This window comes from Artemia sp. Qi Xiang Cuo, chromosome 1 (assembly GCF_049724085.1).
Source record: "Artemia sp. Qi Xiang Cuo chromosome 1, ASM4972408v1, whole genome shotgun sequence".
NCBI classification, from domain to species: Eukaryota; Metazoa; Arthropoda; class Branchiopoda; order Anostraca; family Artemiidae; genus Artemia; species Artemia sp. Qi Xiang Cuo.
Window position 1 is genome coordinate 41,260,592 of NC_142794.1, and position 14,548 is coordinate 41,275,139.

Sequence of the window (14,548 nt, forward strand, 5' to 3'; positions counted from 1 at the left end):
GTTTTTGAGAAGGACACTCCCCCACAACCCTCAGGGCAAGGGTTTTAAGTTATGCCCTGGGGCTACATACGGTTTTTACATAAGGCGTTGTCGTAGAAACTTCAAAAAAGGCTCATTCGATTAGAAATTCAAAGGGCTAGTACCCTTTTTAATAGTCAAAAGTGATTGGAGGGCAACTAGCCCCCCACGCCCATTACTTCCCCAAACACATCCAATCAAAATTTTGAGATAGCCATTTTGTTCAGCGCAGTTGATTTCCAGATAGAAAATATGTTTTTGAGGAGGACACTCCCCCACTACCCTCAGGGCAAGGGTTTAAAGTTATGCCCTGGGGGCATATAAGGTTTAAATAGAACGCGTTGTGGTAGAAACTTCAAAAAAGGCTCATTCGACTAGGAATTCAAAGGCCTAGTGCCCTTTTTAATAGTCAAAAGTGATTGGAGGGCAACTAGCCCTCCACACCCATGATTCCCCCAAACACATCCAATCAAAATTTTGAGATAGCCATTTTGTTCAGCGGAGTTGATTTCCAGATAGAAAATATGTTTTTGAGGAGGAAACTCCCCCACTACCCTCAGGGCAAGGGTTTAAAGTTATGCCCTCGGGGCATATAAGGTTTTTATAGAAGGCGTTGTCGTAGAAACTTCAAAAAAGGCTCATTCGATTGGAAATTCAAAGAGCTAGTGCCCTTTTTAATAGTCAAAAGTGATTGGAGTGCAACTACCCCCTCCCCACGCCCATAATTTCCCCAGACACATCCAATAAAAATTTTGAGATAGCCATTTTGTTCAGCATAGATGGTTTCCAGATAGAAAATATGTTTTTGAAGAGGACAATCCCCCACAACCCTCAGGGCAAGGGTTTTAAGTTATGCCCTGAGGGCATATAAGAACGATGTTGGCACAATGTACTATTTATTATTTTTTTTCCTTTAGAGCAGGGCAGTTCATATGGAAGTGGTCGTTGTAGAAACTTCAAAAGGGGCTCATTCGATTGGAAATTCAAAGGGCTAGTGCCCTTTTTAATAGTCGAAAGTGATTGGAGGACAACAAGACCCCCCCCCCCACGCCCATCATCCCCCCAAACACATCCAATAAAAATTTTGAGATAGCAATTTTGTTCAGCGTAGTTGATTTCCGGATAGAAAATATGTATTTGAGGAGGATACTCCCCCACCGCCCTCAGGGCAAGGTTTTAAGTTATGCCCTGGGGGTATATAAGGTTTTTATAGAAGGTATTGTCGTAGAAACTTCAAAAAAGGGCTCATTCGATTTGAAATTCAAAGGGTTAGTGTCCTTTTTAATAGTCGAAAGTGATTAGTGATATTTTTTGTTGTTGTTTAGACCAGGGCACTTCGTATCGAAGGAGTTGTCGTGGGAACTTCGAAAGGGGCTCATTCGATTGGAAATAGAAAGGACTGATGCCCTTTTTAATAGTCGAAAGTGATTGGAGGGCAACTAGTCACCCTTGCACTACCCCCCACCTAAGCCCCCCCTCCCCTTTGCCCATTATTTTTAAAAACTAAATGTTGCCTAAAGATTAAATCAAAATGCATTGTGATAATGCTAATTCCCAATAAGGCATCTCAGCAGTATCCCAAGTACGACTGAGGGTACTATGTTCAAATTTTTGGGGCTACTTCCGCTCTTGAAATTTAACCAAATCAAAATAGCGTAAGTGTATCCAAGCTATCAAAGAAAGTAAACCTTTGCGAATGGTATCAAGTTTTCCATTTCAGGTCAACTAGAGAAGGTATGAAACTAAATTAAACACTACTATTTGTTCCAGATTTTTAAAAGGGTGTATGTTGTTAAAAATTGATGACAATTTTTTTCCAGAATACAAATAGTAGGCCAGACTATAAAGTCTTAAAAGATGAAAAGATTTAAAGTGTTATTTTCTTTTTCCCTGAAAAAACTATGTCAATATAAAACGAACAGAAATTAATTAAAAAAACTTTTTCCACAAAATAAGTTTTTCAACAAAATTTGCACTTTACTAAAAAAATACAAATGAATGTGCATTGTCAGTTTAATATAAATATAATGATATTTAGTAATCAAATGTTAATATTATTTGATTTATTAAAGTTATAAAAGTAAAAAATATTTATATTTTTTTCAGTAAAGTGCAAATTTTGTTCTGGCCTTGGGAAGGCATAGGGGTTTTGCGCCAAACTTATGTTAATTTCTGCTCGTTTTGAGTTTGACTCGGTTATTTATTGTAATTTCTGTTCGTTTTGGGTTTCATTTATTTATCGATGCTGATTTGTGGTAGTTTCACGATTGGTAGATTATTTGATTTGATTTTTGATCATTTTCTGTTTAATGGAGTTCTTTACTTTTCTCTGAAAAACTTATTTTGTGGAAAAAGTTTTTTTAATTAATCTTTTTAAAAAGGAGTATTCGCGTTCTTTATAATTTTCTCTATTTTTATCCTATATTTTCTTGTCCCCCTCCCCTTTTCTCCTTTTACCTTGTTCTTTTTTTTCTCTTATTAATAAATAAATTCAACCAAATACTATCACCAAAAAACGGCTCTTCTTCTATTTTCTCCTCCTTTACACCTCTGAAATTTAAAAAACTAAATTATTCCAATATAAAATTTTCATCATCCTAACTATAAAACTCCCTTTTTCAAAACAAAATACAAAACCAATTTACACCTTTTACTTTTACCTTATCCAATTCAATAATAACTTCATACACCCCAAAAACCAACCAACACAACCCCCACAAATCTTTTGAAATTTCAACGATCCAGCTTTTGAGATAGCAATGCCAAAATATTCATATGTTTTTTTTCTTCAATAGGATGATTGGATTTAGAAAAAAAAAAAAAAAAAAAAAAAAAAAAAAATGAATTTTACCAATGGGACAGTAAATGTTTCAGTAAAAAAAGCCCCAAATAGTAATGACCTTAATATCAGTAGTTAATAAAATACATATACAAAATTTTAGCTCCCAAAATTAGATAGCTCAATTTAAAACACCCTATCCAGCAATAGAGGGTCCAGAGATCTGCCAATCCATTTGATCTGGAGTGGGGATAAGTGGCGTGACTCTGTAAGCTCAGCCAGAGCCGACCCAGTTCTAAATGGGTTCCTGGAGGATTCTGGAGAGGCTAAAGAGGAAGGGTGTGCAAAAGCATAGGATAGCTGGCCCCCAATCCCCCATTGCAATTCCTGGCTGAAGAGTCATGAAGCGGAGATCAGCATTGCCGGTAGGGACTGTAAAGACCAGTTTCGTATTCTTCGTTTTTTTCTAGCCTCCGATAAAATTTGTAAGATTTTCTGATGCAGCTTTGACCTCAACTCAAAACTTAAAACTCTTTTTTTTTTAAATAAAGTACTATAGATTCAAAGGGCCTATAATGACAAGGACGGACTTGATTAACTTCGATACCCATCCCTTTAAAATAGGCGTAGAGCATTTTTTGCCTATTCATTTTTGTCTCATGACCTTTAAGTGTGTAAAAGGTTCTTTGACCTTATTACCATTAAACGAAATATTGCGAACTAAGTTCATTAACGTGGAAATTTATTCACTGGTGGGGTTCAATTAATATTAGTTTGGTTCTTGCTGAGAAAGCCAACCTTCTTTTGCAACCTTTCCTTTTGTGAGAGAAATTGAGTCAAGGTAATTCTTTTTTGTAATTTGGACGGTTTCCACGACCAGTCATTGACTCCGTAACCCCTGACAATGGCTTGATTGTGAAGGTGGTTATAGCCCCTCTTAAAACATCTGAGCTTCAGAAATTAAGAAATTTTAGCAATACGGTAGATGGTACAAAGGTAATTTGGCCGTCTAAGATCAGAGCACATTAAGGGCAAAAATAAGCTTGAGCGGAATTGCAGTTTGAAGTTACTAGGTTGAACGGAATGTGATGGAATATGTATATGTTCTGAATTGACACAAAATGAAAAGGTAACATCTAGTGGCTTTTTACACCACAATTGATACGGCAGAGCAGTAGTCTAGCCAAACGAAGATATAGGACCTCGATATAGACTGATTTGAGGCATACACTTATATTGCTATCTAGGCTAGTTTAGAAGTTATTTAGTAGCAGACGTTTTTGTAAGTGTGGCTAATCACTCCACTTATAAATTGAATTATTATATACAGGAAAAGGATTGACAATTAACACAATATATTTGCTGCTATTTTTCTAATCAATTTTTTATATGTGTGAACTGCAACACATTTTAGACGGAAAATTTTCAATCCATCTAACGATTTCTTATTTCTCGGCTGATTACATAGAAGATCCTGATGCTAAGAATTACTTGTTTTTTTCTTCTCCATTTTTGGCAAGATTTACGGAAATACCATTTATCAGATGACATAGAAATAGTCTTGAAATTACACAATTGCTAGTGTCACCTTTGCAACCCCTTACGTAATTTACCAAAGTAAACAATAGCGTTTATAAATAGGCTTAAACAGTAATACTTACTTGTGGCGTTGAAAAATTTGTAGTAAGACTTGCAGTATCTGTTTGAATAAAATCGTCATGTTGGCTAAGCGACCAAAGGTATGTCAAGTTGGCCTTTGAAAGATAGTTTTCAGGGTCGTGAAACTGAACTTCTAAAGTAATCGGTATTCCAGTTTTCACAAAACATTTGGCTGCATTTTCTGTTCCATTTTGCAAATATATGAGCTGCCCATTTAGAAAATCTGAAAATAAGTCCTTTTTCTTTTAATATTATTTCTTTTCTTTTAAATATTTAACTATTTTACTATTCTTTTAAATATTTAATTAAAGTTGATCTTTCTTTTCTATATAAACCGACTCTGGTAACTACAATTTATGCAAAACATAGGCTAGCAAGGTCATACCCAAAAGAGGGAGGGAGAAATCTTCAAACAATCATTTTATTAAAAAAAATCATAAGGTAGCGACAATGTTAACATTCTCCTTAAAAGGCTTAAAAAAGCAGAGGAGACCCAAAGCGCAAGAAGATCTAAATATATTAGGTTCAAAGATACTACACAGAGAAACGTAAGTCAAAACAATATAGAAGATACTAAAAGATTTTTGCAGAAGGGGGAGGGGGTATTCCTTTAGTTTTTAGCTAGGACATATATTCTAGGGTTTTGTGTCTGAAGTTTAAAATATATAACTTTATTCATTATATTCAATTTTGCTCAAAAATAAATGTTCATTGCTCTGCTCCATTACATACAAGTTTTTTCGAGAGATCTTGTGGACAATCTACAAAATCTCCAATATGAATTGTGACTGCTGAAAACTCTCCCTTTTCCAATAATACCTTTTAATGTCCTGTGCCGCTCCCCTCCTCACGTCCCGACCATTAAATATATAAGACACTCTTTCAAGAGGCAAGGCAAGGCAAGTCAAGACGCTTGCATTTATAGACGCAAGTAGAATTATTTGCTTTGCTCCCCTTTAGAGACTCGAGTTGAGGAGCTACTTTCGATCACTTTTAGTATGGCGCAACGAACTGCTTTAGCAGAAAGAAGCTGGAAAAGCAACTAACAGTATTAAGCAGAAAGGAAATATCTGTTAGTAAATGTAGTAATAAAAAAAAAAAATATCAGTTAGCCTATTCATTTCTCATAATTAAGAAAAAAAAACATTATATGCTGACTTGTATCAGAGATAAGGTATTATCTTGGTTTAACTGCAATTTCTCTTACACAAGAGCAGTTGTATAAAGTAGATAATAAAAGATACCCTATAACGATTTTCAGCTTTATTGAGCGCAGTCAAAAACACCCATATACCGGTTCTAATCTTAGAAATCTCATTGGTTTTTGATCAGTTTCAAATATTTTTCATGCTAACGAGCAATGATAACAAAACTATGCACCCATATATTGGAGACAATTAAGATACACCACAAGGCGGTTTTTGCAACCTCTCAAAACAGGACCATTAAATAGCTCACAGCCTACGCTATTGAAAAATCATCAATCCTTTTCGATCTAGTATATTGGGCAATAAAACTCTCCATTCTTTGATAAACTTTCTGATTTTGAATTTAATGAAATCGGGGTTTTATGGTTAAATTCCTTAAGATTAAAAAGAGGATAAGAATAAATCAGATTATTAGTGCAAACTCTCGAAGAGACTTAGATTTCCCTTGAGATTTTGACAGAGATCAAAATTCATAGTAGTTATCAGGTGAAAGGAACTTTTAAAAACCGGAAATACATCAGTAGTTTAAACAAGCGGGGGGATATTGACACTGAATTAGCTATAAGTTGCACCCTACCCCCCCCCCAAATTAGAAAGTAACGAAGTAAAATACCCAACAAAACAATGTATTTGGACTCAAATACCCTATTTAACAATATCTTTCTAAAAAATCATCAGATTTACCCCCTAAATTTTTGGCTGCTTGGTTTCATTGAACCCAGAAAAAAGCTTAAAGCAAAAAGATTGTAAATAAGCCCACAGCCCACCCCATTAGCTGCACAAAACCCAAACATGTAGGGGATGGGAATTGTGTCATAGAATATTTATGGTGCAAGGAAGGCTGATGTTTGTCGCAAATACTCTCTTAGACAGGATGAGGGACGAAGACGGTAAAGGCACAATTAATTTGACAAGTTTTCTATATTTTATTTTTTTTTCAACAGAGGAAGGAGAATTTTCTGACAATTTTTAGTAAACATTCTGCTTTCTCCCTTAGTATACAGGTAAGGAAAATATATAAAACTAATATATATATATATATATATATATATATATATATATATATATATATATATATATATATATATATATATATATATATATATATATATATATATATATATATATATATATATATATATATATATATATATATATATATATGGCTATTGACTATTAACATGTTTATTTTGACTATTAACATTATTATTATAAGCATTTTGACTATCAACAAACCAGTGACAAGTTTATTTTATGAACAGGATATCATTGCAAGCTTACCTGGACTTTTTTGGACTAATTACAAACCTGTTTGGCAAGTTTTTCTTTATAATAGGATATTCATTATAAGCTTCCAAGATAAGCTGTCGGGCTAAAATTCCCCGCGTATTTAAGATTGGATTCCGAGTGAATTTTCTCTCCAGTTATGCAAGCGGGTGATCGCGTATTTGCGCAGTTTAAATATTACAAACTTTGGCCGTGCAAAATTAAGAGAGTGATTACTGTTCGTGACGGTACATTCAATCATGAAGTTTGCTATTATGGAACAGACGAAAGCAAGAGTTTGACGTCTGATAATATTTGGCGCTACTCGATAAAGTATTCAGAAGCGGTAAAAGATGGGAGAAAAGATGGGAGAAAAAATGCACAAAGAGCGATTAAGCTTTGTATCAAAGGTTCAGATGGATTTCCAGATGACTTATCTGAATATGTGCTACCTCTACAAACTGATCTGAAGGAATTGCGAAGCGGTGTAGAAGACAAGATCTGAAAAAATTTGAACGAAGAGTTTTCCAAGTTAGATATATCTCCGTCGCAGTTTAAAAAGGAATTTTTAGACACGATTACGCAAGCGGTTCATAAAGCAATTGAGATACAGTTTCAGTCGAAGTTTGAGCAGGTTGAAAAAGATCTCAAGAATTTATGACTAAAACTTGTTCAAAATCATTCCAAACTGGAAAAACATGAGTTGGAGTTGGACAAATTGGTTGAGTCTGCCCTTCCAAACAATGTCTTCATTCCTGGGGTCATGACAACTTCCTGTGATCTCCCGGCAGTAGGTGAAAAAGTTCTTAATTGTTTAAATTTGCAAATGGCACTTGAGTTTGAAAAATCGATCATTAAAGGGGCTAAACGTCTTGGAGCTAAAGATCAAGCTCTAGTCCCTATCGAAATTACATTGATCTCAGAACCTGCAGTAATCGAAATACTTCGCAATTGAAAAATGCTTAAGGGTTCCCGCGTCTTTGTTAATGAAGCTTTAACTAGGGAGAGGCAGGAGGTTTTCAAGCTTGCTCGCAACAGATTTGAAAATAAGAATGTGTGGACGATGAGAGGCATCATTTTTGTGAAAAATGGCTCGCAAATTATACCATGCAAAACAATAGCAGATGTGACTCAGATCCTCAATCTGGCTAATGAACCTTCACTGTGAATAATTGAAGTTTTATTTAGTTTTCCTTTGTTTATTTGTGATATGGATATATTTCAGTCGTTTTTGGAGTCCCGTTTAAACTTAGATGCGATACTTAATGATTCAACTGGGAGTGATAAAAGATGTACAGTATGTCAGAAATCTACCGGATTGTGATTTTTCGGATGACCCTTTAACTAATGAAGTTGAGCAATGTGAATTCCCGATAAGGGCATTACATTTTAATGCGCAAGAATTGCAGGGTGCCTATAGTGAGCTCAAGTTTTTGTTAAATTCTAGTCCTAAAGATACTGTAGCTGTATGTGAAACTTTTTTGTCGCAAAGTCTCCAATGTCTATGCTGTCCCTTTCGGGTATGAAATCTGTTTCAAGGTGTAGGTCTGAGAGTGCGAAAGGTGGTCAATTAATTTATTTCCGACAGGATTGGTCTGTTGATATACTTGATGATTTTTCAGTTCGGGATGAAGGTTTATGTGAGACTATTTGTTGAATTACGTCCTATTGGCTGTGAACCTTTTATTTTTGGGCCAGTATATATAGACCGCCATCAAGTAACCCCAAAGAGTTTTTGGAGATTTTTGATCCCCTAGTTGTAAAACTTGGTGGGTGTAAATAACCAGTAATAATTTCAGGTGATTTCAATTTTGATTTGTTGAATTTAGATGTGGCTTTTCATAAACAGTTTCTGAACATTATGCTGTGTTCAGGCCTTTTTCCAAGTATTTCGCTTCCTACGAGAGTAACAAAGACTACTGCAACTTTGCTGGATAAAATTTTCTTTTCTGGCGTTTCTTTTAAGCGATAAAGTCTTCTGTTAGTACATGTGACATGTCTGATCATTTACCGGTTAGCGTTGTTTTAGATGTAGCCCAATGTTTATCTCAAACTCAATTTAAAAAACATGGAACTAAAAATTTTAACCGACAGAAAAATTGATTGATTTTAAGCCTTTGCGTGAATTGATAGATAATAAAGACTGGACCCCCATTTTTGATTCAAATGATGTTGATGATGCTTTTTCGAAATTTATCCATGATATGATGCAACTCCGAGATCAAGCAGCATCGACAAGACCTTTGCGCGAAAAGTTTTCAAAAAAATTTGACCCGTGGATTCAGATGGTATTTTGACGTTATTAAAGATGAAAAGAAAAAAACATCGTCAGTATCTGGCTGCCCAATCTGATGTATTTTATGAGGATTATAGAACTTATAGAAATAAACTGAATTCGATTATAAGATATGCTAAAAGAAAATATTTTTCCGATAAATTTTTACAGTAGAAGTCAAATATGAAAAAGACATGGCAGCTAATCAATGAAAAAATCCGCCCCAATCATCGTTCGAGTTCGGGAGTTAATTGTCTTGAACTTGATGGTTCAAAAGTGACGGATCCAAAAGAAATTTTGGATATTTTTGGAAAGCATTTCAGTACTATTGGGTCTAGGATTGTATCGAGTACAAATAGGCAAGAGTCAGTCGACTGATTTTGTTGTGGACGATGAATCAACAAACTCATTTGATTTTTCTGAAATTGCACCTCAGGAAATTAAACGACATATAATGAAACTAAAGCAAAGTTTTTCATTGGATGATTTTGGGTTTTCTACACAAATTATGAAACAAATAGCTCCTAATATTGCCCCATTGTTGGCACATATTTTTAATTTGTCTTTACTAAATGGAGTTTTTCCTGATCTTTTAAAAAAATGCCCATGTATTAGCTTTGCATAAAGGTGGTGTTTCTACGGATCCTTCAAATTATAGAGGAATTTCACTGCTATCTGTTTTTAGTAAAATTTTGGAAAAAATTGCTCTTAAACAACTTAAAAATTATTTATGTAATAATAAAATATTGCATCCTTCACAGAATGAATTCATGAAAGGAAAATCAGCAGAACTAGCAACACATCAGCTTTTAATTGAAATAAATAATGTGCTGGATACTGGTCATGGTACCTTGGCTATATTCTTAGATGTGGCTAAAGCGATTGACTCAGTGGATCACCGTCTTTTACTAAATAAACTAAAAAAATATGGATTTTTTTCAAATTCTTTTAATTTTTTTGCATCCTACCTAGCGGAAAGAAAAATTGATTGTCATGATAGTAAAAATAGAATCCGATCTAAGTCATTTTCCGTAAATTGTGGGGTTCCTCAGGGCTCTGTTTTGGGTCCAACCCTATTTCTTCTCTTTATTAATGATTTGCCTGAGTTTCTTCCTATCTGCAAAATTGTTATGTTTGCAGATGATGTTGTGATTTTTTCTTCCCATTCTGATTTAAAACAGCTTTCCTGAACATACAAAGTACTCTATCAACTACTTCAGAGTGGTATTGTTGAAACCTTCTTCTATTAAATGAAAGGAAATGCCAGTATATACTATTTTCACGAGTTGGTTCAGTCAATTCTGATGTTTGTTCTGTTTATTTAAATAATGTGGAATTGAAACGGGTACAACAGTTTAGATATCTTGGGATAATTATTGATGAAAATTTTTCGTTCCATGAACATGTTAAAACTCTATCGGTAAAAGTTTCTAGGAATGTTGGGATTATGTGCCGTCTCTGCCATGTTTTTCCGGTTAATATATTTCAATCAATTTACTTTTCTCGGGTCCACCCTTTTTTCTATATTGTGGTTCTGTGTGCGCTTCAACTTTTTCTTCTGTTTATAAACCCCTTCAAATTTTACAAAATAAAGCTAAAAGGATACTTTTTCAGATTGATAATTGGTCTTCTGTTACTCATCTTTTTGGATCAGCTGGAATTTTTTCTTTACATCAACTTCATTTTATTGCAATATCCCAGATATGTCACAATTACGTTTTTGGCCAGTTAGCATCACATTTCCATGGAATTTTCCCTCTTAACTCGCAGCGTCATTCATATCCGACATTACTCAGGTTCAATTTCTCACACGAGTTTAGGCGAACAACTAGAGCAGGATTTAGTTTGAGGCATATTGGTCCGAAAGTGTGGAATTCTATTCCCCTGGATATTAGAGAGTGCGCTGATTACCAGCAGTTTCGCAGAATGGTGAGGAAGTTTTATTTACCTTGTTTGTATTTGGGCAGTTGTCCAAGAGGCTTGTTTTTTTTTTGTTTTTTTTTTTTTTTTTTTTCGTGTTCATTTAAATTGCTAACGGTGTTTAATAATTTGTTGTAATTTTTAATGCGCTCAATTATGCCACTAGGCATGTGCGCAGGTGTATTTTATAGCGTTATGTATATTTCATAAATAAAATATCTATCTAAAAAAAAAAAAAAAAAAAATATATATATATATATATATATATATATATATATATATATATATATATATATATATATATATATATATATATATATATATATATATATATATATATATATATATATATATATATATATATATATATATATATATATATATATATATATATATATATATATATATATATATATATATATATATATATATATATATATATATATATATATATATAAAGAGAGAGAGAGAGAAAGAGAGAGAGAAAAGGAGATTTTGAACATACTTGTTACGCTATACTTAGTCGAAGCTGATCCTTCTGGTATTGGAATAGGAAAATAACTGTAGTATCGACTAACAGTCACCTCCATAGTGTAAATGTCAGCAGAATATTTAGATGATGGGTAGCTGATAGTCCATTGTACTTCAGTGTCTTCTGACTTTTCGCTCTGAGAAAAAACTTCAAACATTATCCTTGTACAGAATAAAAGAAAGCATTGACCACTTGAAACAGAATATTTAACTTCTCCTAACAGCACTAAGGATGGGGGATCAGGAGGGAATGTGTCCCAATGGTTGGTAAAAAAAAACTCTCTTTGGAGAAAGATTTGAAAATCTAGCCCTGAAAGTATTTCCTTGGCAGAAAACTTGATAAAGACAACCCCCCCCCGCTCCCCCCAAACATCAGACCTGATTGATCGAAATCAAAATCAAGAAATTCGGCAAAACATACAAGTTTTTAATGAGGTACAACATATTACATGGTTTAGAAACTTCAAATTTTACAACTGCTAACGAAAGCGGACTTTAACAGCTTATATTTTTTTTCCTTTAATTCTTAAAAATATTGGATTCTGGCCTATTTTCAGGGCCCGTGCTCCAACCTACAACCTTATTTCCAAACTTGGGCCCCCTTGGCGCAGGGACATTTAGTTTTCGAGCCGTTTAAAAACGGTTTCTTTGGTCTTATTTTGGGTGACATTTGCCAGCAAGGTTTTTTTTTTCCCGTTTTGGGGTCCCCTTGACCCAATGCTTTGTACAAGTCTCATGCCAACACGGAAAAACAGTTTTTGGGTTTATTTCAAGGGATCCATGTACTACACCTAAATCTGTTCATCAATTAAGGTTCCTTTGACCCAGGGACATACAGTTGCAGATTTAAAGCCGTTTGAGGAAGAAGTTCAATATCTCTTTTTCTGTTCCCATTTTTCAGAGTCCCGTGTTCCCAGCCTATTTTTGAGTATTAGGGTTCCCCTGGCTCAGGAACTTAAGCTTGTGCGTCTCGAGCGGTTGAGACAAAAGGAAGAAGTTATTTGCCGTTTTTCTGCCTCATTTTCAGAGGAACAAAAAAATCTTCAGTTTTATTTTGCATTGGGGGTCTGCTTGGCCCAAAGACTTATGGTTTTAAGTTTTCAAGCTAAGTTAAAAACGTTTTTTTGTTCACTTAAGAGGAAGACAGGTTGCCCTTCAATCAAAAATTCCCGCCCAGGGTGGAGGGGAGGGGAATTTCCCATATTAAAATTAATTTATGTTTTTACGACTCTTTGCATACGTAATCATAATAAATTAATTAGGTACTTAAAATTAATGTAGGGTAAAGGATAATTCTATTCAGTTTGGGATTTGAAAAACTAACGAGAGGCTAGTTTAAAAAGAAGAAAACTTATAATCTCTTACTAGTTATTAAGCAAAACGCTGTCTATACAATGTACATACAGCCTAAATAATGTGCATCCTGCGTCGACAAAGATTTTAATCATGACAGTTAGAACAACATGGAACTTAAAAAAGTTGTCAAATCATGCAATGATTTGAGCTGATTATTAATGTTTTCCAAACAAATATGCTAGAATAATTTTAGGGACTCTCCTTTCCTGACCTCTGGTACAAAACAGGAGAAGTTAAATGGTTTTTCTGAGATTTCCCACAAAGTAAGTGTCGGCTTTTAGTTTTCTGTCGTTCATTTGGATTTGTCGTTCATTTGGATGGGAAGACTGCCCAATCGATTCTGAATAACATAGGCACACAAACTAAATTTTTTTATAATGGACGAGATAGGATGATCCTCCATGGTATCAAACGGCCTTAACTCTATTGTGAAAAGCATGAAGTTTGAAAAAATTGACGTTCGTATTTATTGATTAGGTGCATTATCGTGTTTTTCTATTCATGGAATTTTACAAATCATGGACTCGATTAACGAATGAAGGGGAATTGTCGGAGGAAGGGGGAAATTTCCCATGAGGGATAATTTTCCTTGAAATTCCTTTCTTTTAAGATTGTAGCAACGCCTAACGGGTAGGCTAGTATAAAATATTAATTCTAAAAATTTTATATGCGGTACTACCGACTCATTAAAGATTACTACAGCGTCTACAGGATTGTGCACTATTCAGCAAATGTGTAATTACAGTATTTACGTGCACAGAAATTACTAGAGTGGATAATTGAGGAGTAAAATCACATCAAAATGAACAATGAAAATCAGTAGCAATAAAAAAGTATATCAAAACTCATTCACGGTTTGCGCTCAGCAGAAACCAATCTGTCAAAAATCACGCAAGGGGTACCATGATCCTTCCGGAACAGCCTTAGGCTCCATATTCGGCCTCAAACCCGGTCCAACAATCTTTGCAAAGCAGAGGCCAAGGATCACGCCAAAAATCCCGCAAGGAATACCCTGATCCTTCTAGAATAGCCTTGTGAGTAGAGAGGGGTCAGGAGGTCCGAACGGGGCACCAAATATGGGCATAGAATACGGACGGGGCTCCATATAAGGGCATGGAGTCATTAGGGAGAATGATTACGTAATGGGGTCAATGACCTAAATTGATTGCGTAGTCAAAGTGTGTCAACAACAACAACATCGACCTTGACATTCACTGAGAGCGTGCACTTACAACACCGGTACGAACCACGTGGTTTACGGTCCATATATGGGCATAGAATACTGACGGGGCACCAAATATGGGCATGGAGTCATTAGGGAGAACACGTGGTTAATGGGGTGAATGACCTAAATTTCACAACAACAACATCGACCTTGACATTCGCTGAGAGCGTCCACTTACAACAACAACAACATCGACCTTGGAACACCTGTGCTGTTGACCTCAATTCACCTATCGTGAATCAATAATTCCCCTTAGAAACAACAAATTAATTTCCCCTTTCTTGACAGATCAATCAATCAATGACATCATC

General features: G+C 34.8%; 1 protein-coding gene across 2 annotated transcripts in view; it reads right to left on the reverse strand.

The window, feature by feature from the left end:
• The window catches only part of LOC148956318 (uncharacterized), a 98,957-nt gene that overhangs the window by 18,508 nt on the left and 65,901 nt on the right, over nucleotides 1-14,548 (reverse strand). For both annotated transcript variants that reach the window (XM_089103893.1, XM_089103807.1), the window contains exons 4-5: nucleotides 11,631-11,793; nucleotides 4,459-4,679 (exon numbers count right to left, since the gene is read on the reverse strand). In XM_089103893.1, coding sequence (XP_088960019.1) covers nucleotides 4,459-4,679; nucleotides 11,631-11,793 — 384 coding nt within the window. The remainder of the gene's footprint in view (nucleotides 1-4,458; nucleotides 4,680-11,630; nucleotides 11,794-14,548) is intronic.